Source organism: Anomaloglossus baeobatrachus, chromosome 9 (genome assembly GCF_048569485.1).
Source record: "Anomaloglossus baeobatrachus isolate aAnoBae1 chromosome 9, aAnoBae1.hap1, whole genome shotgun sequence".
Classification (NCBI taxonomy): Eukaryota; Metazoa; Chordata; class Amphibia; order Anura; family Aromobatidae; genus Anomaloglossus; species Anomaloglossus baeobatrachus.
Genome location: NC_134361.1, coordinates 173827695 through 173853100, shown reverse-complemented (window position 1 = coordinate 173853100; position 25406 = coordinate 173827695). Strand labels below are relative to the sequence as shown.

The 25406-nt window shown below is 48.0% G+C and overlaps 1 protein-coding gene across 4 annotated transcripts in view; it reads left to right on the top strand.

Moving 5' to 3' along the window:
* Positions 1 to 682: 682 nt before the first annotated feature.
* PHKA1 (phosphorylase kinase regulatory subunit alpha 1) overlaps positions 683 to 25406 on the top strand; it is a 234468-nt gene continuing 209744 nt past the window's right edge. For 2 of the 4 annotated variants that reach the window (XM_075324058.1, XM_075324055.1), the window contains exons 1-2: positions 700 to 837; positions 917 to 1019. In XM_075324058.1, coding sequence (XP_075180173.1) covers positions 942 to 1019 — 78 coding nt within the window. In that variant the 5' untranslated portion in view covers positions 700 to 837; positions 917 to 941. Of the gene's footprint in view, positions 838 to 916; positions 1020 to 25406 lie in introns of all 4 variants that reach the window. The other 2 variants (XM_075324056.1, XM_075324057.1) reach the window with 2 other exon arrangements.

Genomic DNA, 25406 nt, shown 5'->3' with positions numbered 1-25406 from the left:
TATGTAGCAGAGTTGTGTGTGTTTGTGTGCCTGTATGTAGCAGAGTTGTGTGTGTTTGTCTGCCTGTAGCAGAGTTGTGTGTGTTTGTCTGTATGTAGCAGAGTTGTGTGTTTGTCTGCCTGTATGTAGCAGAGTTGTGTGTGTTTGTCTGCCTGTATGTAGCAGAGTTGTGTGTGTTTGTCTGTCTGTCTGTCTGTATGTAGCAGCGTTGTGTGTGTGTGTATGTGTGTGTGTCTGTAAGTGTATATGACTGTATAGATTTGTCTGTTTATATGTATTTTTGTGAGTTTGTCTTTAAATATGTATATGTACGTGTTCGTATCGGTGTCTGTATATGGATGGGGCCCACTGGGACTCTTCCGCCCGGGGCCCACAAAATCCTGGAGCCGGCCCTGGTGCCTATGTAATACCCCAACATCACATACGTGTCTATATAACCTCCCACCATCACATACGTGTCCATATAATGCCCCGCCATCACATACATACCCATCTAACACCCCACCATCACATACGTGTCCATATAATGCCTCGCCATCACATACATACCCATCTAACACCCCACCATCACATACGTGTAGTGCACGGCAGTCACCAGTGGGGGCGCTGTCTCCACACCTCCGAACTGGCAAGCTGAGTGCTGCGGCCAAGTGTGGCCAAATATCCAATCAGTGGAGGAGGACTCGTGCCGGGCGCAGGCTGCGGGAGGAAGTGCGGGCTCACGGCGAGAATTGCTTGCAGCGATCTCCCTCCATGGGCGGAGCGGGCACTGAGGTAACGGGGCTGGACTATGACACACGAGGAAACTTTCTGCTTGTTGTGCTGAGGATGAGACCAGTGAGTTCCGCTCTGGAGCACTGCATGCAGCGGGGCAGCCCCATGTCCTGGCCGCTCACACCTCTCTATTCCTCCCCAGGTGGTAGCAGCAGACCCCAGCAGACATGAGGAGCCGCAGTAACTCCGGGGTGCGCTTGGACCGATACGCCCGTCTGGTGCAGCAGACCATCCTGTGTCACCAGGTGGGTGCCCGCGGTGCACGGATCCACACTGAGGGGAACCCCGGCTACGTCACGTGCTCTCAGCTGGAGAAAGTGCTACACAGAAGGCAGAGCTTCGGGGGGCTCCGGGGCACAGCTGCAGATTTACATGGGGGGGCCTCTGGGGCGCAGCTGCAGATTTATGTGGGGGGGGCCTCTGGGGCGCAGCTGCAGATTTATGTGGGGGGGGCCTCTGGGGCGCAGCTGCAGATTTATGTGGGGGGGGCCTCTGGGGCGCAGCTGCAGATTTATGTGGGGGGGGGGGGGCCTCTGGGGCGCAGCTGCAGATTTATGTGGGGGGGGGCCTCTGGGGCGCAGCTGCAGATTTATGTGGGGGGGGGCCTCTGGGGCGCAGCTGCAGATTTATGTGGGGGGGGGCCTCTGGGGCGCAGCTGCAGATTTATGTGGGGGGGGCCTCTGGGGCGCAGCTGCAGATTTATGTGGGGGGGGGCCTCTGGGGCGCAGCTGCAGATTTATGTGGGGGGGGGGCCTCTGGGGCGCAGCTGCAGATTTATGTGGGGGGGGGCCTCTGGGGCGCAGCTGCAGATTTATGTGGGGGGGGGCCTCTGGGGCGCAGCTGCAGATTTATGTGGGGGGGGGCCTCTGGGGCGCAGCTGCAGATTTATGTGAGGGGGGCCTCTGGGGCGCAGATTTACATGGGGGGGGGGGCTCTGGGGCACAGCTGATTTCCAGGCTTTGAGTACACTGTTGGCGTTCAGTACTGGCTGAGTTACTGCTCACAGATTTGTTTACATTGTGTTTTATTATTAATTAGCTTACTTATATAGCGCCATCATATACTGTAGCGCTGCAGAGATCACTCTCCCTATTGGGGCTCACAATCATACCTCCCAACCGTCCCGGATACAGCGGGACAGTCCCTCTTCTGAGCCTTTGATCCCGGGTCCCGCCCGTGAGGCTGTTTGTCCCGGCTCCACCCACCCACTGTAGCCCCGCCTTGCTGTTTCTCCCTTCTACTATTCATTACAGAGCCGAGCGCGCACCTACTCCTGTGACTGCTGCTGAGGTATGAATCACCCCCTGCAGCAGAGCGACCCCCCCCGCAGCAGAGCCCCCCCCCCCCTGCAGCAGAGCGACCCCCCTGCAGCAGAGCGACCCCCCCTGCAGCAGAGCGACCCCCCTGCAGCAGAGCCCCCCCTGCAGCAGAGCGACCCCCCCCCTGCAGCAGAGCGACCCCCCCCCTGCAGCAGAGCGACCCCCCCCCCTGCAGCAGAGCCCCCCCCCCCCTGCACCAGAGCCGACCCCCCCAGTCCCGGAGCCTGCGTTTGTCTGCAGCTGTTCTCTGACTCCCCGTGTGCGGCTTCTCACTGCTGCAGACACGCGGGGAGTCAGGACGCTGAGGAGACCGTGCAATCAGCACTTCTCTCTCCTGCAGATAGCAGTGGCAATAACCTATGCAGAGTGGCATCTGCAGGCTTCTATTAGCTTACCGATCAGTGGTCTCCTGCCTGTGGAGCTGCTGGGTCCTAGCTTCCCAACAGCTTCAGCTCTGCTTTATCCTGGCTCCTCTACCAGTTAAAGGGAACCTGTCAGCAGAAATTTCACAATAAAAATAAAAGATTCCCCTCTGCAGCTCCTGGGCTGCTTCTAGAAAGGTTCCTGTTGTTATTGTGCCCCCTTTGAGACCTACAAAAATACTTTATGAAGTCTTACCTTTTTGTATGCAAATGTGTTTTTATGGTCACGGGGGCGGGCTGTCTGGCGTCCGTTATTCCCCCTCCTGCCGCTTTACGCAGTCCCCCATTGCTCATTTACATACACAAGGACGCCTTCCTCATGTAACTGTCCTCCCGAAGTTTTGCGCATGTGAACGCTTTTTCAGGTGATTGCGCAGGCGCGAGATTATGGGCTGCGCTGTGATTGTCATCAGCAGCGTTAACCAAGTACCCGCCCATAATCTCGTGCCCGCACTTTTCCCTCTGACTCCACCGTTATGCGCAAGTGCTGGCCATATGAAGTGAACCATGTTACCTATTACTGCTTGCACGAGATTATGGGCGGGTACTTGGATGACGCTGCTGATGACAATCACAGCGCCGCCCATAATCTCGCGCCCATGGTAATAGGTAACGTGGTTCATATGGCCAGTGCTTGCGCATAACGGTGGAGGCAGAGTGAGAAGCGTGGGCAGGAGATTATGGGCAGGTACTTGGATGACGCTGCTGATGACAATCACAGCGCCGCCCATAATCTCGCGCCCACGGTAATAGGTAACGTGGTTCATATGGCCAGTGCTTGCGCATAACGGTGGAGGCAGAGTGAGAAGCGTGGGCAGGAGATTATGGGCAGGTACTTGGATGACGCTGCTGATGACAATCACAGCGCCGCCCATAATCTCGCGCCTGCGCAATCACCTCAAAAGCGTTCACACTTTGCACAGTGCTCAGTCCCGCGAGAGTGGCACTGGGCATGCACAAAACTTCAGGAGGACAGTTACATGAGGAAGGCGTCCTCATGTATGGAAATGAGCAATGGGGGACGGCGTACAGCGGCAGGAGGGGGAATAACGGACGCCAGACAGCCCGCCCCCGTGACCATAAAAACAGATTTGCATACAAAAAGGTAAGACTTCATAAAGTATTTTTTTAGGTCTCAAAGGGGGCACAATAACAACAGGAACCTTTCCAGAATGCAGCCCAGGAGCTGCAGAGGGGAATCTTTTATTTTTTTTGCTAAATTTCTGGTGACAGTTTCCCTTTAAAGGGAACCTATCAGGTGCAATCTGCACTCAGAGCCAGGAGCAGTTCTGGGTGTATATTGCTAATCCCTGCCTAACTGTCCCTGTATACACTAGCATAGATAAAGGCATCTATAGAAAAAGTATTTTTAAAGAGCTTATATCTTATGCTAATTAGCGCGGGGACTAGTCCCAAGGGCGTTACTTCACTTGGCTAGTCGGCTCACATAGCGTGTGAGTACTCACACAGGGGCGTAATAACATGCTAACATGCTATGCGAGCCGACTAGCCAAGTGAAGTAACGCCCTTCGGACTAGTCCCCGCGCTCATTAGCATAAGATATAAGATCTTTAAAAATATTTGTTCTTGATCTCTTTATCTATGCTAGTGTATACAGGGACGGTTAGGCAGGGATTAGCAATATGTACCCAGAACTGCTCCTGGCTCTGAGTGCATATTGCACCTGACAGGTTCACTTTAAAGGGAACCTGTCACCAGATTTGGGGCCTATAAGCTGCGGCCACCACCAGCGGGATCTTATGTACACATTCTAACATGCTGCATACCTCCCAACCGTCCCGGATACAGCGGGACTTTCACGCTTTACGTTGTTTGTCCCGTTGCCACGGGCGGGACGGCCGGCTCCCGGACTCCGCCCACCCACTCTCTCTCCGCCTCCCTGCTTTTCCCTCCTACCATCCTAGTAGACGTGGCATAGAGAGGAGCGCTGCCTGTGCTGCTGCTGGTACAGTAAACTAATCTCCCCAGCGCTGATTTCCCTCCCTCCCCCCTCACCCCCGGCCGGAGCCTGTCTGTGCGGTCGGCCGGCCGCCTGTCTGTGCGGTCGGCCCGCCACCTGTCTGTGCGGGCGCCCCCCGCCGCCTGTCTGTGCGGGCGCCCCCCTCCGCCTGTCTGTGCGGGCGCCCCCCTGCCGCCTGTCTGTGCGGTCGGCCCGCCACCTGTCTGTGCGGGCGCCCCCCTGCCGCCTGTCTGTGCGGGCGCCCCCCTGCCGCCTGTCTGTGCGGGCGCCCCCCTGCCGCCTGTCTGTGCGGGCGCCCCCCTGCCGCCTGTCTGTGCGGGCGCCCCCCTGCCGCCTGTCTGTGCGGGCGCCCCCCTGCCGCCTGTCTGTGCGGGCGGCCCGTCGCCTCATTGTGCGGGCGGCCGGCCGCCTCTCTCTGCGGGCGGCTGGCCGCCTCTCTGTGCGGGCGGCCCGCCGCCTGTCTGTGAAGGCGGCCGGCCGCCTGTCTGTGAAGGCGGCCGGCCGCCTCACTGTGGCTGCCTGCGTGTCCGTGCTGGAAGCCCGCCGGCTGCCTGCGTGTCCGTGCTGGAGGCCCGCCGGCTGCCTGCGTGTCCGTGCTGGAGGCCCGCCGGCTGCCTGCGTGTCCGTGCTGGAGGCCCGCCGGCTGCCTGCGTGTCCGTGCTGGAGGCCCGCCGGCTGCCTGCGTGTCCGTGCTGGAGGCCCGCCGGCTGCCTGCGTGTCCGTGCTGGAGGCCCGCCGGCTGCCTGCGTGTCCGTGCTGGAGGCCCGCAGGCTGCCTGCGTGTCCGTGCTGGAGGCCCGCCGGCTGCCTGCGTGTCCGTGCTGGAGGCCCGCCGGCTGCCTGCGTGTCCGTGCTGGAGGCCCGCCGGCTGCCTGCGTGTCCGTGCTGGAGGCCCGCCGGCTGCCTGCGTGTCCGTGCTGGAGGCCCGCCGGCTGCCTGCGTGTCCGTGCTGGAGGCCCGCCGGCTGCCTGCGTGTCCGTGCTGGAGGCCCGCCGGCTGCCTGCGTGTCCGTGCTGGAGGCCCGCCGGCTGCCTGCGTGTCCGTGCTGGAGGCCCGCCGGCTGCCTGCGTGTTTGTGCTGAATGGGTGTGGATGGGGAGTGGATATGGGCGTGACTGTGAAATGGGTGTGGTTAGGGGGCGTGGCCTAAAAATTTGCCGCGGCGCGCTATGCGCGCCGCAAACTTTGTCCCTCTTTTCCTTCTTTAAAAGTTGGGAGGTATGTCACAATCTAAACTTGCTACCTGTATGTCTTTGTCTGTGGACTGTGGGAGCCCGGATAGTGGCCAATTCTGTAGCCTTGGCAATAAGATGCAGAAGACTCCTGCAAAATCTACAAAGGGTCACAAAGTTGGCACAAAAGAGAAAAAAGTGTAAATATTTTGGCAAAGAATCAGTTTATTTTTAAACAAATGTATCCACATATACAAAAAAAGAGTAAACACAGGATGATGAATGTTACTGTGCAATCACATACATGTGTAAAGTTTCAGACTGCCCTATATAAATGGTACATTATGGACACAGTGGACGTCCCCATTTCCTGTCTGAAGTGTGCAATATGAGCCATGCGAAACGCGCGTCGCCTTAGTAGGGACATTCATTTCTGCACTGGCTGGCACTTTATTACTGCACCTGCCACTTTGATATGTTGCTCTTATGCATTCTTCTTGTTACTCTGTGACTGTGTTCATGTGCTTTATTTTGTTGTACATTATGGATACAGTGATCATTTATATAGGGCAGCCTGAAACGTTACATATGTGATTGCATAGTGTGATGGGATTTGCCAGCAGGAATGCATTTCTTCATCCTGGTTTTACTCTTTCCTTTTTGGATACGTGTGTACATTTGTCTTAATAAACTACTGTTTCTGTGCAATATATTAACACTTTTTTTCCCTTTTGGGTCAACTATGCCAGTGGATTCGCTTTGGGTTACTTACATAGTTTTCCTGGGGTTTGTTGTGTGTGATATTATTCCAATGGATTTTCTTCTTTTAAAGGTACACATGGTGTCAGACCTCTGGTGGTCCACCATGACAGGCCTTCATATGGTGCATGAACCTGTTGGGCAATGTTCACATAGAGCCATTGACCGTAGTTAAAATGCTATCAGGGCTTCTATCTGAAGGTCTGGGAAATGGGATTTGGATGTTTTTGCTGATGGGGCCATTGACATTGAATCAGGTGGAGTTGCATTGTTCTCTGTCAGACATTGTTTTTGGCAGTTCCATCAAGTTTACGTGTGCACCATGATGTGGTTGACTGCGTCTTGGGGCAGGTGGTGTAACTAGAGTTAGATGGGCCTCGGTACGAAGTTGGAGCTTGGGCCCCTCCCAATACATGTTGGTCAGGTTTATGGGCCGTTGTAACATTCTAAGGGTATGTGCGCACTAGGCGTTTTTTTTCACGCTGTGTTTTTATGTGCATTTTTGTCTCAAAAAACGCACCCACGGCTAAAAAAACACATGCGTTTTGACCGTGATTTGGTGCGTTTTTTTGCTGCGTTTTTGCTCACTGCGTTTTTAATCAGTGCACAATGCCATTAAAGATTATTAATGAAAAAAAAAGGTCTGATGTCATTTCATTCTTCAAAATGTTCATTGTATGCAGGAGAGCAGACAGCTGCAGAACTAGTGTATGCAGGAGAGCAGACAGCAGCTGCAGAACTACAAGGCTCAGCATCCTCCATCCAGGACTGTATGCAGGAGTTTTTTGCCCAAAAAGAAAAAAAAAATGACATGGGCTTTGCTATATTTTTGTATGCTAGCCAGGTACAGCAGGCAGGTACAGGCTGCCCCCAATCCCCAGCTGCCTATTTGTACCCGGCTGGGAATCAAAAATATAGGTAAGCCCTTTTTTTTTTTTATTTTTTTTTTTTATTTCATGAATTTCAAGAAATAATTAAAAAAAAAAAATGACACAGGCTTCACCCAATTTTTGAGTCCAGCCAGGTACAACTAGGCAGCTGGGGATTGGAATCCGCAGTGCAGAGTGCCCATACTTTCTGGGCACCCCCAGTGCGAATTGCAGTCCGCAGCCACCCCAGAAAATGGCGCTTTCATAGAAGCGCCATCTTCTGGCGCTGTATCCAACTCTTCCAGCTGCCCTGATGCCGGGTGGCTCTCTGGGTAATAATGGAGTTAGGGCTAGCTGTATATTATCAGCTGGCCCTAAGCCCGAAATTCATGGTGTCACGCCAATATTAGACATGGCCACCATCAATTTCTAGTAATGATAAAAAAAAACACAACACACAGAAAAATATTTTTATTAGAAATAAAACACAACACAATTAGTGACTCCATCTTTATTGAAATAAAGAACCCCCCTCCGCAGTAATCCTGGGTCAAGGGTCCCGCGCCGTCCAATCCGGATCCAATATCATCTGATCGGTTTGCTGGAAGGCATACCGATCAGATGATGTGTCAGGTTCTAGGGGCTGAAGCACATCACACATCAGCTGATTGTATAAAAGCCGATTATACAATCAGCTGAAGCATCAGTGCAAAAAAAAAAATAAATAAATAAATACTCACGTCTGTGCTGATTACCGGCAGCTCCTGCAGCGATCGGATGAGAGTCTGATCCTGTCCCATCGCTGCAGGAGCTGCCGGTAATCAGCTGATGAAGTCCCCTGACGGCAGGATCAGCTGATAGCCGGCCGGGAGCGAAAAAGCCGGCGACACCGCGAGAATTACGATCAGCTGATGCGTCAGGTGACTGCATCAGGTGATCCACCGCCAGGTCCTGCAAGTTTCGTACGTGCCCCGGGGAGACTGCACACAGCCAGAGCGGCGGTACCGGGACAGGAGGTGGGAGCGGGCATGGCACCGGGACCCTGCAGACAGGTGAGTATATATGACATTTTTTTTTTTCTACTGTTCACTTTTGTTTTCGCCGCTGCCGCCACCTCCCGCCCGGACATGGCGCCGCACGGAGCTGACATGGCACCGGGCGGGTTGTGGACGCAGCGGTGATGGTACCGGGAGGATTCCTGCTTCTGTGTTTACCAACAGAAGGAATCCTTTTCCTGTACACGTCACTTTACTGCCCACCCCTTGCGTTTATAGCTGCGTTTTTAGTCATAGAAACGCAGCTATAGGCTAGGTTCGCACACTGCGTCTTTTTGACGCTGCATTTTTGTGCGTTTTTGGCCGCTAAAAATGCACAAAAACGCACCTGCGTCGAAAAAACGCATCAAAAAACGCATGCGTTTTTGCCGCGATTTGGTGCGTTTTTGGCTGCGTTTTGCTGCGTTTTTGATCTCTGCGTTTTGCTGCGTTTTTCCAATGCATTGCATGGGGGGGAAAACGCAGAAAAACGCAGGAAAGAACTGACATGTCCATTTTTTTTTTTTTTTAACTCAAAAATGCAGGTAAAAAAAACAGATGTGTGCGGACAGCAAAAATTAAAACTCATAGACTTTGCTGGGGAAGCAAAGTCCTGCAGTTTGGAGGCCAAAAACGCACCCGAAAAACGCACAAAAACGCCGCGAAAAACGCACTGTGCGCACATAGCCATATGCGTTTTTCATTGCGTTGTTGAACATCTCATTGAACTCAATGGGTGAAAAACGCAGTGAAAAACGCAGAAATAATTGACATGCTGTATTTTTGTGGTCACCACAAAAACGCAGCTACAAAAAACGCTTTGTGCGGACAGCACTTCTGAAAACCCATAGACATTGCTGGGGAAGCAATGTCACTGCGTCTTCAGCACAAAAACGCGGTAAAAAACGCCGCTAAAAAATGCAGCAAAAACGCCTAGTGTGCACAAGGCCTAAATCCTAGAAAGACACGAGTTGAACCACCCCCCTTCCCCTTCATTGTGTAGTAATGACGCCCATCCTGTACTAATGTCCCCCATCTTGGTGTATGACCTCATCATGGCTATATACTGGAATATATGTCCCCATCATGGCCCCATCATGGTGTATGTGGCCACCATCCCGGTACACATGCTCCCGCATCGTGGCCCCGTCCCGGTACTCATGAGCTACCATCGTGGTATACCTGTTACCCACAAGCTCTACATACAGTACTAAAAATAAACGATCATACTGGCCCCCCCCCCTCCACCGGTGTCCTCTACTGATGGTGGCATGCTGCAACTGACCAGTGTGTAAGCGGCACAGCTGCCTGGTACCAGCATAGTCTCTGCTCCCCATGCCCTGGACTGTGGGCGTGGGGGAACAGTGAATATAGCCTTAATCTGCAGCCAGCACATAGCAGTGCAGGGACCTGACATGTCTCTGTGCCGCAATATATTTGAGCTGGATGCGCACCCTCCGATGCACATCCAGCTGAAACAGTCTCTCTCTGGGCCCGATCGCGATCACTACAACCACGATCGTTACGCCAATGCTTGGTGCCCTTCTCAGGTAGGCACATTCTGCGTCACCTTTTCCTGCCTCACTGACCGCTCTTTTGCCTGAAGTCACACACTATAGAGGCATTCAATCAGGCAGGAGGTGGTGGTGCTGGGTCGGGAATAGAGCTGGAGTGACAGAGACTTAAGATCTACAACTAGTTCTACAGCCTCATTTGGATATCAATTCAAGCCTTTCTCAGTAATGGACTTGTCTGTGAAAGAGCTACATGTACATATGAAGAGTTTGGGGGTTGAAATCCTGATGACAGATTCCATCTAAGAATGCTGGCTATATCAGGGGGCTTGCCACAAATGCCTTTATAACCCTCACCAGTCACCACTGAGGAGAATAGAGGTCTGTTGACCATTAATTACCAGTTGCTGAGTGCTTTGTGGAGTCTGAGAGGTGATCTCCCTTGTGTAGGGCTGCCTCTATAGATGGCTGTGATAGTTAGAAGCTCATCAGTAATGGTGTTCACCAATCTAGTGGTGGGTCCAGAGAACCCATTACAAAGTGGAGCGGCAGGTCAGACACCTGATTACTGCTCCATTCATTCTCTATGTGGCTGCCAGAAAATGCAGAGTGCAGCTCCATAGAGAATGCAGTGGTGGTCACATAGGCACTGTACTGACGCTCAATTCCAGTGGGGATAAAAGTTCCCAGTTCTGCCGATCGGTTTGAGGTTTAGTGGTTGGAGCCCCAAAGCTCGATAAGATATCACCTATCCGAAGGATGTATGATGATTTTGTTTTCATTGTAGAATCTCTGGAAAGAAAGAACATGTAATCCTTGATTGTTCTTGCATGTGGACCCAGGAATCCGTAGTCTGATCCCTGATATAGATGTCTTTATAGTATGTGGGCGGCAGATACAGTGGAACCTTGGATTATGAGCGTAATTGGTTCTGGGAGTGAGCTCTTAAACCAAGTTACAAATTTGTATAAAGCTTTGCTTGTCTTGCAAAACGCTCTCAAACCAAGTTACTCCTAATCCTAGGTTCCACTGTATACACCATGAGGCAGTGGTCCCGGCCTTTGTTGATGTGTACGGAGCTACTTATGGTATTCACGTAAAAGGCAAAATTGCTTTGAGAACGTCCCTTTAGTATATGGGGTGATTTCTCCATGAGAATGTTTGTTTTTTTACTAGTGCTGTTTGCCAATCTTTTGGCTTATGTGTGTGTAATATTAGCAGAAGTGGATGAGACAAGCCTGTGGCTCAATATAGCCACCAGCCTGCGATCAGATATCCAGAAGGCTGTCCCTTAATAATTCACTATACACAACTTATCTGCTCATAACGGAAACCCTGAACTGAACATTTCCATCTTTTTGGCCATTTAAGTGGCTCAATTTAAGCTCATAAATGAAGCGTTGGTTGGCTACATACAATTTTATTGCTGTGTTTTTTGTGTTTTTTTTTTTGGATAATTTTACATATGCCATAAAAACCTGTAGTATAAAGAAAGGTTATGTTAACAATTGTTCAGTCTTTATACCGCTCACATGTTGTTGACAGCACATTATTGTTGAAAACCGGGCGAAGTCCTACCAAAATCGCTGATTTTATGGCTCACATATTTGACTGCAAAAGAGAGAGCCCACAGCGCTATAGGGTCTTCTCCGCCATGATTTGTGGGGTGTGGCGATAAGGATGTGCTTACCTGCTGGTATTGTGTGAGACCTATCTCTTAAACGGAAATATCGTGACAGCAGAGCCAGTGCATGAAATTGTGTGGGTACAGATTAGAAGTTTGGTCAAAATTGGAAGAGCGGTGTTTCCCCTGAATAGCGTCATGTTACCAAAGCACTTACCCTGTGAGAACTGGGACCCACTCCTTACCATAGTTACCTCATAATAGTTCAAACTGCGGAGAGGTGGCTGTGGGGTGCAGGAAGATAAAAACAATATAATTGCAAAGGACCTGACAGTGACACAGATCATTGTGTGAGAGCTCATCCACCATCTGCACTTGCCAGCTGTATGTCATGCGCTGCGCGGAGCCTTGGCACCCGCATTTTGCCACTACGTAATTGGACTCTGTACACACTTCCAACAAACAACCTGGTTTCTGCAAGTAGCTCTGTTCTGTCGGGCGTCTGTTGTTTTATTCTTCTCTGCTTCTGGCACGTTAGGAGTTAATGCATCCTGGAGCAGTGGCTGACTTCTCAGTGAACCAGGTTTGCTAATCACCATTTCCAGCTGATCTCTTCCGACTTAAGTCTGGGGAGTTTTCTGTACCATCACCGATGATAGTTTCTGCTTGCAGTTGCGATATCCAGGCGTCCTTAGCTTTCCTCCTTTTTTGGTGACGAGTGATTGAGAGTTTCCTAGTGTGACTTGCTCCTACCCCTTTTTGGTTTATTCCCTCCTCTTTGGTTGTTTGCAATGTGAGTGTGTTTGTTTAATCCCCTTGTCTGTGTTGGGGGAGGTTGTTACTTTGGGTCCAACCCATCCCAGGGTTGGGGATATGGGGGGAGGTATTAGGACAGGGCCAGGGCGGGGACTTGGACCTCCCTACCTTCAAGGGTACCTCCAGGGTAAGGGTGAGCACAGGGCCCACAGTCCTAGGGTCAGCATAACCTCCCTGGTGTCTTTCCTGCACCCCTGACACTGTAATTGTTTGGGGTTTGGTGAGTGCGATTTTTATTTTTTTATTTGCAGGGTGTAAGGTGTCTGATTTCTTTTGGGGGTGTCTATTTTTTTTTTTTTTTTTTTTTGGAAGAGTCCTGCTGTATTCTTTAACTTTTTTAGCTTCGACACTTTATGGAATGTCTGTCTCTGTCTCTCAGTGTTTAACTGTCAGTCTGTGTGTGTGTCTGTCTCCCCCCTGACATCTTACCTCACACATAAGCTTCTTATACTATGAATGTCCTTTTTGTTCCTATAGCAACCAATCACAGCTGCTATTAATAGCCTGTAGCGCGCAGCTCCATTCACCTTAATGGAGGTTTTTTGGAGAGTAACTGTAAAGCGCGGGGTTAAATTTTCCTGTCAAAACCAGGGCTGTGGAGTCGGAGTCGGAGTCGGAGTCGGAGTCGGAGTCGGAGTCGGAGTCGGTATAAAATGCACCGACTCCGACTCCTAAAATATATAATAAATTGGGGACAGGAGTGCAATGCAGAATGTGCTGAATATTTTACTAAATAACAACATTTAGTATAATGCTTATATTTAAGTGAAAAATTTATTGTAGTACAATGTGAACATCAGACATTTAATTGTTTTTATGATACAATAATCAAGATATTTGGATAGAACATAAAATATTTATTGGAATACAACTTTAGAACACAAAAAAACTAATAAATTGTAAATATGTAATATATAATATATATATATATACAGTGTATATACACACACACAAGATATATATGTAATCTACTGTATATTACATAGTGTATTACATATTTACAATTTATTACAGTTTTTTGTGTTCTAAAGTTGTATTCCAATAAATATATTTTATGTTCTATCCAAATATCTTGATTATTGTATCATAAAAATTATTAAATGTCTGATGTTCACATACACATATTCATGTACTACAATAAATTTTTCACCTAACTATAAGCAATATATGTAGGAGCCGGAGTCGGAGCCGGAGTCGGAGTCGGTGCAAGAGAATTTGAGGAGTCGGAGTCGGAGTCGAAGATTTGGCTTACCGACTCCACAGCCCTGGTCAAAACATAGTCTGACGTTCCCTGAGTCACATGGGGCGTCTGTGTAAAATTTTGCGATTGTAAGTGTGCCAGTGCGGACACACACACAGATTTTGCCCAAATATTTGGCATTAAAATAAGACTTAATCAATAGTTATATTTTGGGGGTGGTGTGGCCTGGACCCATGGAGGGCTATACCTTGCAGCATGAGTGCTGTGGGGCATTATAATGCTCCACCTTTGGTGCACTGTAACTTCGGTAGTGGTCAGCACATGACGTCCCACCTTTTTAGTTCACAAATATGTAATAGCTTCATTCGTTCTGTTCAGAATGTTAGCACCTATAGCTGCGTATACATTAAATGGAAGTAAACTCGGGACTACAGAACAGGAGAGGGACTTGGGTATTCTCATTACAAGTAAGCTGAGCAGCAGCACTCAATGTCAGGCAGCAGCTGCTAAAGCAAACAAGATTTCAGGGTGTATAAAAAGAGAGATTAGATCCCGTGATCCCAACGTATTGTTACCCCTCTATAAATCACTTGTAAGGCCACATCTGGAATATGGGATCTAGTTTTGGGCTCCACATTTTAAAAAGGACATTCAGAAGTTAGTCAGTGTAAAGGCGTAACTAGACTACTACAAGGAATGGAGGCCGCCCATATGATGACAGGTTGAAAAAGTTAGATATGTTTAGCTTAGAAAAAAGACGTCTCAGAGGAGATCTCATTTATATGTATAAATACATGTGTGGTCAATATAAAGGACTGACAAATGACTTATTTCTTCCAAAGACAATACTAAGGACCAGGGGGCACTCACTGCGAGTGGAAGAAAAGCGATTCCGACAGCTAAATAGGAAAGGGTTCTTTACAGTTAGAGCAGTCAGACTGTGGAATGACCTACCACAAGAGGTAGTAATGGCAGATACTATAACAGCTTTTATATCAGGGCTGGATGATTTCCTCAGTGCACACAACATTGTTGGTTATAAATGACTTATTGACAAAATGTAGAATTGGTGGAGAAAGGGTGAACTAGATAAACCTAGGTCTTTTTTTTTTTTTTTCTTCTTCAACCGATGTAACCTCATGTTCATGTTTTGTCTTCAAATGTTTTTTTTTCTACTTTTATGAGATTTGTTTGATGATGGCTTTGCTGTTTCTCTGTAAATACGTGTTGTGAATGTAATGGGCTTTAAGCATACGCTAAATGGGCAACTTGTTCATTGAATTCTGATTTTTCATTCAGTTGTTTAATATCCAGCAGCCAACAAGTGAGACTGTGTCCTCCTAAGGATATCACTGAATTTGAGCTTCAATTCTTGAAATTTCTGCCCTGCTAGCATTTCACAATCATGAGTCAGCACTTAAAAATGGTGGAAAGGGTAATGGGAATGGCGCAGGCGCGCTATGCTTACCGAATCACAAGCGCAGCTGTACGCTCCTGCAGCCCGTCCTTCACTTCCTGGGCCGCTCATTACCTTCATTGCATATTCACTGCTTTACCCGCCCACGAGCGCCTGTGATTGGTTATAGTCAGATGCCCCCCCTAGGCTGTGTAACAGCATCTGACTGCAACCAATCACAAACCCGGTCTGCGGGTGTATCGTACAGTAAAAAATAAAACAATTGACATAGTGTCCCCCCATATTATGATACCCAGTACAGATAAAACCTATGGCTGCAGGCTGTAGCACCCAGCCGTGTGTGTGCTTATTATGGCTGTGTATCAAAATAAGAGGGACCCTATGCTGTTTTGTTTTTTTTTTTTGTTTTTTTTTTGTTGTTTAAATAATTAAAGGGGTTATCCGGCTTATTTTGACTTTTTTTATTATTACCCTATTAGGCTACATTGGGGCAGGGAAGTAGATAGTGAGCACTTACCTGCCCTGCTGTCAGCCCCTCTCCCCTGGCTCAGAGTGGTCATGTGACCGCTCCTGTTGCGATTTTGCTGCTTCCAGTCATTTCATGTCAACATGGGCAGGACCATGTTGACATGCAAATCTGGAACAGCATGTTGCCGCCCTGCTGGGCGGGTACAGTGCGTGAGTCCCCGCCCACCTTCCCTGCACCCCCCCACACACATTCCCCTGCACCCCATACTCTCCCCGCCCACAGTGTCACCGCCAGCACCGGGCCCCCTGCTCAGGAGAGCAGGAGTGCCCATGCAGTCTGTGTCCCGCTCCAGCTCCGCGGCTGCCTTCATTGCAGTGTGTGTCTGCCCGCATGCAGATTCTCACCCTGCAGTGCAGGCAGCTGCGGGGATAACGAGCGCTGCTGCCAGGAGGCAGATGAGATCATTACCTGCTGTGACGATCTCCTCTTCACTCCTGTCAGCGCGGTCACTGCCGCCTATGCCTGCTGCATTCTCACGTCACGGGCGATACTGCTGAGAACGCGGCGGGCATAGAAGACAGTGACATCGTTAACAGGAGTGAAGAGGAGATCGTCACAGCAGCAGGTAATGATTTCATCTAACATGCTGATGGCAGCGCTCGGCATCCCCTGCAGTGACCTGGACTATTGATGTTAGCTCAGGTCACTGCATTACTCTCCCAGCCAATGGGGAACATTCTGTTCTTCATTGACTGGGACATTAACTATGGTATGGATAGTCATGTGTCCCCCTTAATGGATTACGCCAGACCCGGATTTGATTGTTCTTTTCAATAAATGGGTGAAAGAGGGAATGTTTTGGGGAGTGTTTTTTTTTCAAATCTTTTTTTTATTACTTACTGGGTTGGTGATGTCGGGTATCTGATAGACGCGTGACATCACTAACCCCAGGGCTTGATGCCCGGTGACATCTGGCATCAACCCCATATATTACCCCGTTTGCCACCGCACCAGGGCAATGGGATGAGTTGGGAAAAAGCACCAGGATTGGCACATCTAATGGATGCGCCACTTCTGGTGCGGCTGCGGCCTGCTATTTTTAGGCTGGGGAGTGTCCAATAACAGTGGACCTCCCTAGTCTGAGAATACCAGACCACAGCTGTCTGCTTTACCTCGGCTGGTGATCCAATTTGGGGGGGACCCCATGTTTTTTTGTTTTAAATTATTTATTTAATTTAAAATAGCGTGCGGTGCCCTCTGTCAAATCAAACAATTGCACAGCGCGCAGGCTTAGAGTATATACCCAAGCTAGCTGTTAAAAACATCACAGTTCCTTGACTACACCTGCGCCACTGGCGACCAAAAATAACAAGTACAATTTGTATGTGTGTGAAATAGGAAGAACAAGTTGAAAAATAAAGAGATTAAGAAGAGGAGGTGGAAGAAGAATTTAGAGACAGTAAAGACAACAGAAACGTGGGAAAGTAAGATGAAAGGGGAAGGGTACAAAGGGTTCCCACCCGAATGGACGTGCCCTCCTATATCAAAACCACATTTTCAAGGCTAACCTTCCAGGTACAGAAATAAGAGAATGGAAAATTACCTACCTACCTGCCCCCCGTGAATCCATAGACCCATATCCGGTGAGTCCCTGAACATGATCCATGGGGCCCATGTAGCATCAACTTTGTCCTTGTTGCCGAGTGTCTGACCTATCAAGGTCTCCATCCTGAGGATCTCGTTGCACTCTGCTATGAATTCATCCCATGATGGGATTCTAGTTTGCTTCCAATATCTTGGAATTAGGTTTCTGGCAGCTGTTAAAAAATGTCTTAATAAACCTTTCCTAAACCCTGAATCAGAAACATTCCCGAGGGACAGGAGAGCTAATTCTTTTGTGGGCTGGATCTGCCTCAAGGATAGTTTGAGTAACTGGAAAATGCTCTCCCAAAATCATATCACCGGGGGACATGACCACCAGATATGAGTGAGGGTTCCCCTCTCCTTTTGGCATCTCCAGCACACAGAGGCTAATGGAAAGACAGCATGGATACTCACAGGACACCTATACCACCTAGATAGGATCTTGTAGCACCTCTCCTGTTATCACATTCAGCGAAGTTTTACCAATAAAGAGAAGGATTTTGGTCCTCCCCCACTCTCTCTCCCATTTCCCAAAGTACCCAGGCAAGCCGTCCCTCGCACCTCTGCATCTGAGAAACAAGTCATACAAGGTCGAAATGGTATGGCCTGGAGGATCCTTCTCTAGGCAAAGGGTCTCAAAGGGTGTGAGTGCCCTATAGATGTCTACCCTCCTAGCCATAGACACTATAAAACTTTTCAGCTGTTCGAAGAAGAACCACATACAGTTAGGTCCAGAAATATTTGGACAGTGACACAAGTTTTGTTATTTTAGCTGTTTACAAAAACATGTTCAGAAATACAATTATATATATATAATATGGGCTGAAAGTGCACACTCCCAGCTGCAATATGAGAGTTTTCACATCCAAATCGGAGAAAGGGTTTAGGAATCATAGCTCTGTAATGCATAGCCTCCTCTTTTTCAAGGGACCAAAAGTAATTGGACAAGGGACTCTAAGGGCTGCAATTAACTCTGAAGGCATCTCCCTCGTTAACCTGTAATCAATGAAGTAGTTAAAAGGTCTGGGGTTGATTACAGGTGTGTGGTTTTGCATTTGGAGGCTGTTGCTGTGACCAGACAACATGCGGTCTAAGGAACTCTCAATTGAGGTGAAGCAGAACATTCTGAGGCTGAAAAAAAAGAAAAAATCCATCAGAGAGATAGCAGACATGCTTGGAGTAGCAAAATCAACAGTCGGGTACATTCTGAGAAAAAAGGAATTGACTGGTGAGCTTGGGAACTCAAAAAGGCCTGGGCGTCCACGGATGACAACAGTGGTGGATGATCGCCGCATACTTTCTTTGGTGAAGAAGAACCCGTTCACAACATCAACTGAAGTCCAGAACACTCTCAGTGAAGTAGGTGTATCTGTCTCTAAGTCAACAGTAAAGAGAAGACTCCATGAAAGTAAATACAAAGGGTTCACATCTAGATGCAAACCATTCATCAATTCCAAAAATAGACAGGCCAGAGTTAAATTTGCTGAAAAACACCTCATGAAGCCAGCTCAGTTCTGGAAAAGTATTCTATGGACAGATGAGACAAAGATCAACCTGTACCAGAATGATGGGAAGAAAAAAGTTTGGAGAAGAAAGGGAACGGCACATGATCCAAGGCACACCACATCCTCTGTAAAACATGGTGGAGGCAACGTGATGGCATGGGCATGCATGGCTTTCAATGGCACTGGATCACTTGTGTTTATTGATGACATAACAGCAGACAAGAGTAGCCGGATGAATTCTGAAGTGTACCGGGATATACTTTCAGCCCAGATTCAGCCAAATGCCGCAAAGTTGATCGGACGGCGCTTCATAGTACAGATGGACAATGACCCCAAGCATACAGCCAAAGCTACCCAGGAGTTCATGAATGCAAAAAAGTGGAACATTCTGCAATGGCCAAGTCAATCACCAGATCTTAACCCAATTGAGCATGCATTTCACTTGCTCAAATCCAGACTTAAGACGGAAAGACCCACAAACAAGCAAGACCTGAAGGCTGCGGCTGTAAAGGCCTGGCAAAGCATTAAGAAGGAGGAAACCCAGCGTTTGGTGATGTCCATGGGTTCCAGACTTAAGGCAGTGATTGCCTCCAAAGGATTCGCAACAAAATATTGAAAATAAAAATATTTTGTTTGGGTTTGGTTTATTTGTCCAATTACTTTTGACCTCCTAAAATGTGGAGTGTTTGTAAAGAAATGTGTACAATTCCTACAATTTCTATCAGATATTTTTGTTCAAACCTTCAAATTAAACGTTACAATCTGCACTTGAATTCTGTTGTAGAGGTTTCATTTCAAATCCAATGTGGTGGCATGCAGAGCCCAACTCGCAAAAATTGTGTCACTGTCCAAATATTTCTGGACCTAACTGTATCTTGAGATTTGTTGATATCTGAAGAGTAATTATGTAGGGGTTTAATACCTGTGTCTGAGATAAAGTCACGAATAATAGGATGGTCACTCTTCCTTTTATGGAGGAAAGTTGATCTATGGAAAACCGCCTGAAAATCTGAATTACTATGGACTGGTGTCAATGGGCCTGGAATGGAGGACAAGTCAAGATATTTATTACCTCGGGACATAAAATTCCGCAATTGCTTAGTGATAAAGGGTACTGTGATAGAGCTGGAGCTGGGTGGTGCTCTGGTCCAAATAACTACCTTCGGATCAACATCAGATTGCGCGGTTTCGGCTTCCACCCATCTTTTTGTTTCCCCTGAGTTAAATAGATCCAGAACGCACGTCCCTAGAGAGGCGTAGCTATACAAAAGGAGATTAGGGAGTCCAGTTCCTCCCATATCCCTTAATCTACTCAATATTTTGTGGGAAATACGTGGGCGTTTATGTGACCAGAAAAATTTGGTTATGCTAGATTTCAGACGTGAGAAAAGAGGCCGGCAATACTAAGGGGATGGTTTGGAAGTAATAAAGCAGCTTTGGTAACAGGTCCATTTTGATCGCATTTATCCTCCCAAACCATGAAAGCTGGAGTTTGTTCCAGTTATTGAGGTCTGAGGTCTAATTCTAATTTCCTGGAAATGTGGTGGTGATTTGATTTAAGGAGGTCAAGGGGATCTGCCGTCAGTTTAATTCCTAGGTATGTCAATGAATCCACCTGCCATTTGAAGGGGAGAGAGGCTTTGAGCTGAGTCGCCAGCATTGGAGGAAGAGATATATTCAGAATTTCGGATTTATGAGTATTTATTTTAAAATTACTCAGAGATCCGAACCTCCGCAATTCAGCCATTATGTTGGGTAGACTAATGAGTGGAGAGGTAACGTACAGGAGCAGATCATCTGCGAATAAAGCTCATTTATGGTCCTGTTTGTGAAATGTAACCCCTTTAATTGATATATTGCTCCTCAATGCCACCGCCAGATGTTCCATGGTCAGAATATATAATAATGGGGAAAGGGGGCACCCTTGTCTTGTTCCATTACATATTGTAAAGGAATCTGAGAGGGAGACATTTATTTTGATTCGTGCTGTGGGCGAAGAGTAGAGTGCTGTAACTGTTAATCATGTGCTCTCCCAACCCTGTGTTTTTAAGGACCTGAAACATGAAACCCCAGTGCACCCTGTCAAACGCCTTCTCTGCATCTACCGACAGGATGCACATGGGGATCCTGTGACGTCTTGCGCCGTCAATCAGGGAGATGGTCCTCAGGGTGTTGTCCCTGGCTTCTCTTCTGGGCACGAACCCACCTGGTCTGGATTTACCAGTCTGGGAAGAAGGTCTCGTAACCTATTTGATATCATTTTAGAATAAAGCTTGATATCTAGATTTATGAGCGAGATCGGTCTATAGTTGCAACAAAGAGATGTGTCCTTCCCTGGTTTGGGTATAACTGTGATGTGGGCCATCAATGCCTGGGGAGGGAACGCACCCCCTGCAGATATATATCTACAGACCGATAGGAACAGTGGATTTAGAAGTTCTGAAAATTGTTTATAGAAACCCGCTGAGAACCCGTCTGGACCTGGGCTTTTCCCTGACTTCAAATCTGAGACTACCGCGTTGACCTCCTCCAGGAGAAGTCCTCTTCCAGCTCCAGTAAGGTATCATTTGAGATGGAAGGGAGATAATGGGATTTCAGGTAAGCTTTAACATCATCTTGAGTCCCATATGTCGCTATGTGTCCCGATTTGTCCCCTAATATCCTAAAGCGCCTTGTAGTATGTGCGGAAGCCTGCTAAAATGTCCTGGTTGCTATGCAAATGACCACCACTTCCTGGGTCTTTTATGAAAGGGATGTAAGTATTCATGGAGCGGGGATGGAGGGCCCTTGCAAGAAGCTTCCCACTTCTATTGCCCAGTTGATAAAAGCGGCTTTTGAGACGTTCTCTTAAAGCCCCTGGATTTCTGGTCTAATACCTCTTATAATTTATGTCTGGTTGTAGAGAGTTGTGCGTAGGTTGTGGGAGATAAGTCCCGTTTGTGTTTGGTTTCTAGTGAGGCAATCTGGTTAGATAACTGTGTTATTTCAATGGCTCTTTCTTTTTTCAGGCGGGTACCATGTGAGATCAAAATGCCCCTTAATACACATTTCAGTGAGTCCCACTGGATTGCAGGAGAAGTGGTATCACATTCATGATCTTTAATAAAGTTATGAATTGACTGGGTAAGGTCCGCTTTGCATAAGTGATCCTGTAATAGGTTTTCATTCAGTCGCCAGGTGAAATTTGATTTGACACGAGGCCCTAACTGAATCGATAAGTAAATGGGAGCGTGGTCTGACCATAGTATATTACCTATGGTCGCTTCTACTGTCATGTCTAGGAGGGCATGAGAAATGTGGAAGGAGTCAATTCTGCTATAGACAGAATGGACCGAGGAATAAAAGCTGTAATCTTTGGTGTCCGGATGAAGAATCCTCCATATGTCCACCAATCTCAGACCATGCATGTGCTTTTTGATCCTTTTGTATGACTGAGGCCGGATAGGACGACTTACCCGAGGACACATCGAGGGCCGGGTTCATTGGCAGATTAAAATCGCCTCCTAATATCACCGGAGAGGAGTCCGCAAAATCTTCCAGAATTTTCCTCCCGTCTGCACAGAATTTGTCCTGCCCCTGGTTAGGAAAGTACATGTTAGCAATAACAAAGATATTGGTTTTCCAAGAAAGCTTTAAGAAAATATATCTTCCCTTGGGGTCGATACAGGAGTCTAGCACCTCTGGTATGAAGGACCTATGAAACGCGACGGAAACCCTCTTAGACTTAGCATCAGGATTCGAGCTATGGTGCCAAATCGGGTAGTAAGCCGAGACACACTTAGGAATTGCATCTGACCTAAAGTGAGTTTCCTGAAGCATCAAGATGGCCACCCGTTGCTTATGACAGGAATATGTTATCTGTTTTCTTTTTTCAGGGACATTCAAACCTTTAACGTTGAAGGAGCAAAACTTGACACTATCCATAATGCAGGTCAGCTGGAAGCATGTGGTATCTGGGGGCTGGTCCAGTCAGGTGAGAGGGGAGGATAGAGAAGAAAGAAAGACAGAGAAAGGAAAGAGCAAGGTTTAGGTCAAGGGACCTAAAAGGTGGGTAAGGAACCCTAGTATTATGTGGTGCGAAATGTGGCCTCTGTTTTGGATTATCAGCCAAGGTGAAGCTGCCAGCTGTGGTCTGCAGGCTGCAGCCGTCTGCGTTACCCTAGCTGGCTACAAAAGATAGGGGGGACCTCATGTCGTTTTTGTTTTTTGTTTTTTTATTTATTTTTTTGGCTAAATACAAGGCTAAGCACCCTTTAGTGCCACATGAAAGTCACTAAAGGGTGCCAGCTTAGAATATGCAGGGAGGTGGGACATTATATAGGTCTTTCTCATCTAGCCAAGATAAAGCCCAACAGCTGTGGGCTGGTATTCTCAGGCTGGGGAGACCCAGCCTAAAAGTAACAGTTTGCAGTCCCCCAGGTTTGTCACCTCCATTAGATGCGACAATCCCAACACTTTACCCTACTCTTTGATTGCCCTGGTGTGGTGGCAATTGGGGTAATATCAGGGGTTAATTGCAGCTCACAGCTGTGACTAAGTCCTAGATTAGTAATGGCAGGTGTCTGAGACAACCCTATTACTATCTGTAATAAGTGAAAAGAAATAAACATAAAAAATCCTTGACTTCCGGTTCCTGTCCTGGCTGAGGTGGAAGCTTAGAGGAGAAGCTCCTGCCACCCCTCACAGAAACCGACTAAAAACAGACCCCCCCCGGACGAGCCACCAAACAGAGAGCAGCACAGGAGGTTACCTAAAGCAGCCAGCTATGGAACGGTACCTCCTGAGAAGTGCTGGGAGCAGTGAGGCAGCCTGGAGAAGCTTTGATATGGACAGGGGAGAAGATAAGATAATGGCGCCGAGCCTGATGGGGGAGGAGCCTGAACGCATGGTGAGAGACACAGAAAAGCAAACACAGAGCTGGAAGGGGAGAGATAAGGGAGATATGAGCGAGGAGACAGGAGATAAGGAAGATATGAGCGAGGAGTCACAGGAGGACACAGCAGGAGAGAGGTGGATGCAGGGGACTGATGATGGTGGATCGCAATGGGAGGATGAAGGGGATATGGAGGCAGAGGGGAGAGAGGATGCAGACAAAGCAGGGCAGCTCAGAGACACAGCAGTGTTGGAGGATGAAACTGACAAACAGCACAGGGAGATTAATCCCACTCAGACTCACAGGAAGTCAAATGCAAGAATTCATAGTACCCCTTCCAAAGGAAACAAAAAGCAGCCTACTACACCAACATCACAAGCCTGCAAGCTATTGGGGGATGGAGGTGGTGGCCCAGTCCAGACAAAGAGAACTAAGAAAACAGCACCACCTGCAGGCCAAGACAAGTACACACAAAAGCTTAATGTGGACTATAAAAAACTGGCTGAAGAAGTGACATCACACTTGTCAAAAGAGGTTAAAGTGGCTATTGAGGCAGCCATACAAACATCATTAGCTAATATGCAAAAACAGATAAATGCCCATGCCTCTAGACTGGCAGAATCAGAGCAGAGAATATCTGACTCCGAGGAGACAATACTGGCTATGCAAGCACAAATAGCAGCTCTAGCAAAATCTAATGAATACTTGAAGGATAAAGCGGACGATTTGGAAAACAGATCGAGACGAAACAACCTACGTATAGTCGGGTTGCCAGAGTCTGTGTCGATTGGACAGTTGGATAATATATGCGAGTTGGAGCTACCGCAGGCCCTGGGCATAAAGGCGAAATTCAGAGTTGAAAGAGCCCACAGAGTGGGTCCACTGAGACACCAGGAGGCGAATAAGGGAGAGGGCCAAAACTCAAACAAGAATACCCCGATAAGAGCCAGGCAGGTGATTGTCAAGTACCTTGATTATAAGCATAAGGAGGAAATATTGAGGGCCTTTAGAGAACGAAAGCGTCCACTACAATATCAAGGCAACAGACTGCTAATTTTTGGGGATTATTCAGCGGAAGTATCCAGAAGGAGAAAAGAATTTACCAAAATTTGCTCATTTCTGTACAACAAAAAAGTAAAGTGCCAGCTATTATACCCTGCTACACTGAAAGTTAGAAACCCCAATGGCTCATTTGTATACTACAAGGACTACAAAGAAGCAGAAAACATTCTCATGGCAGAGCTCAACAAGACTAGGTCAGAAAGGCAAGAAAAAGGAGCTAGTGGAGAAGGGAATAATAGAAGAGGATCCCCCACAAGCTCAGGAAGAGATGTGGGACGTCTTGGGGGACAAAAGCAAGTCGAGACCAGGGAGGAAAGGAGGCCAAGCCCGGGTCGACAGCATAATTCTCGCCTGGAACACAGGAACCAACCCTTGGAGAGAAACCATGATACCTGAACTGGAACTCGCTCATTGTTTTTCCTTTTTTTGCCTGTTTTTTTTTTTCTCTTCCCAAACAGGGAGAGGCGTTGAGGAGGATGCATTACGGAGAGAGGGTTGGGGAGGTGAGAAGAGGAGGGGGAAGGGAGAAAAGAGAGGAAAACATCCCAAAGTCTGGGTCCTCTTCCCCCCCCCCCCCCCCCTCTTTTTTTTTTTTTTTTTTTTTTTGTTCTTCTTCTTTCTTTCTCCATCTTCTCTCCCCTTGGTCTTTTTTTCTTTTTCTCCTTTGTCCAGGAACATCATCCAAATTCAAATGAAGTGGGCCTGTTCTGGGCGGACTGATGGCTACCTGGAGTCAGAGATAAGTAGGACTGGAGAATCTTGCTGAGGTTTTGACATACTGTGCTAATTTTTGCATAATTTTCAAAGGCTTATTCAAGTTAGTCCGGGGATAGAACATATATTTTTTGGGGGGTGATTAGGGAGCTACATATTTTGGCTAGTGTCACAAACCACCGGGGGGGTCACTCAGAAATCCCCCGCGCTGGCTACCAGTACGTCACAATCGGGGTGTA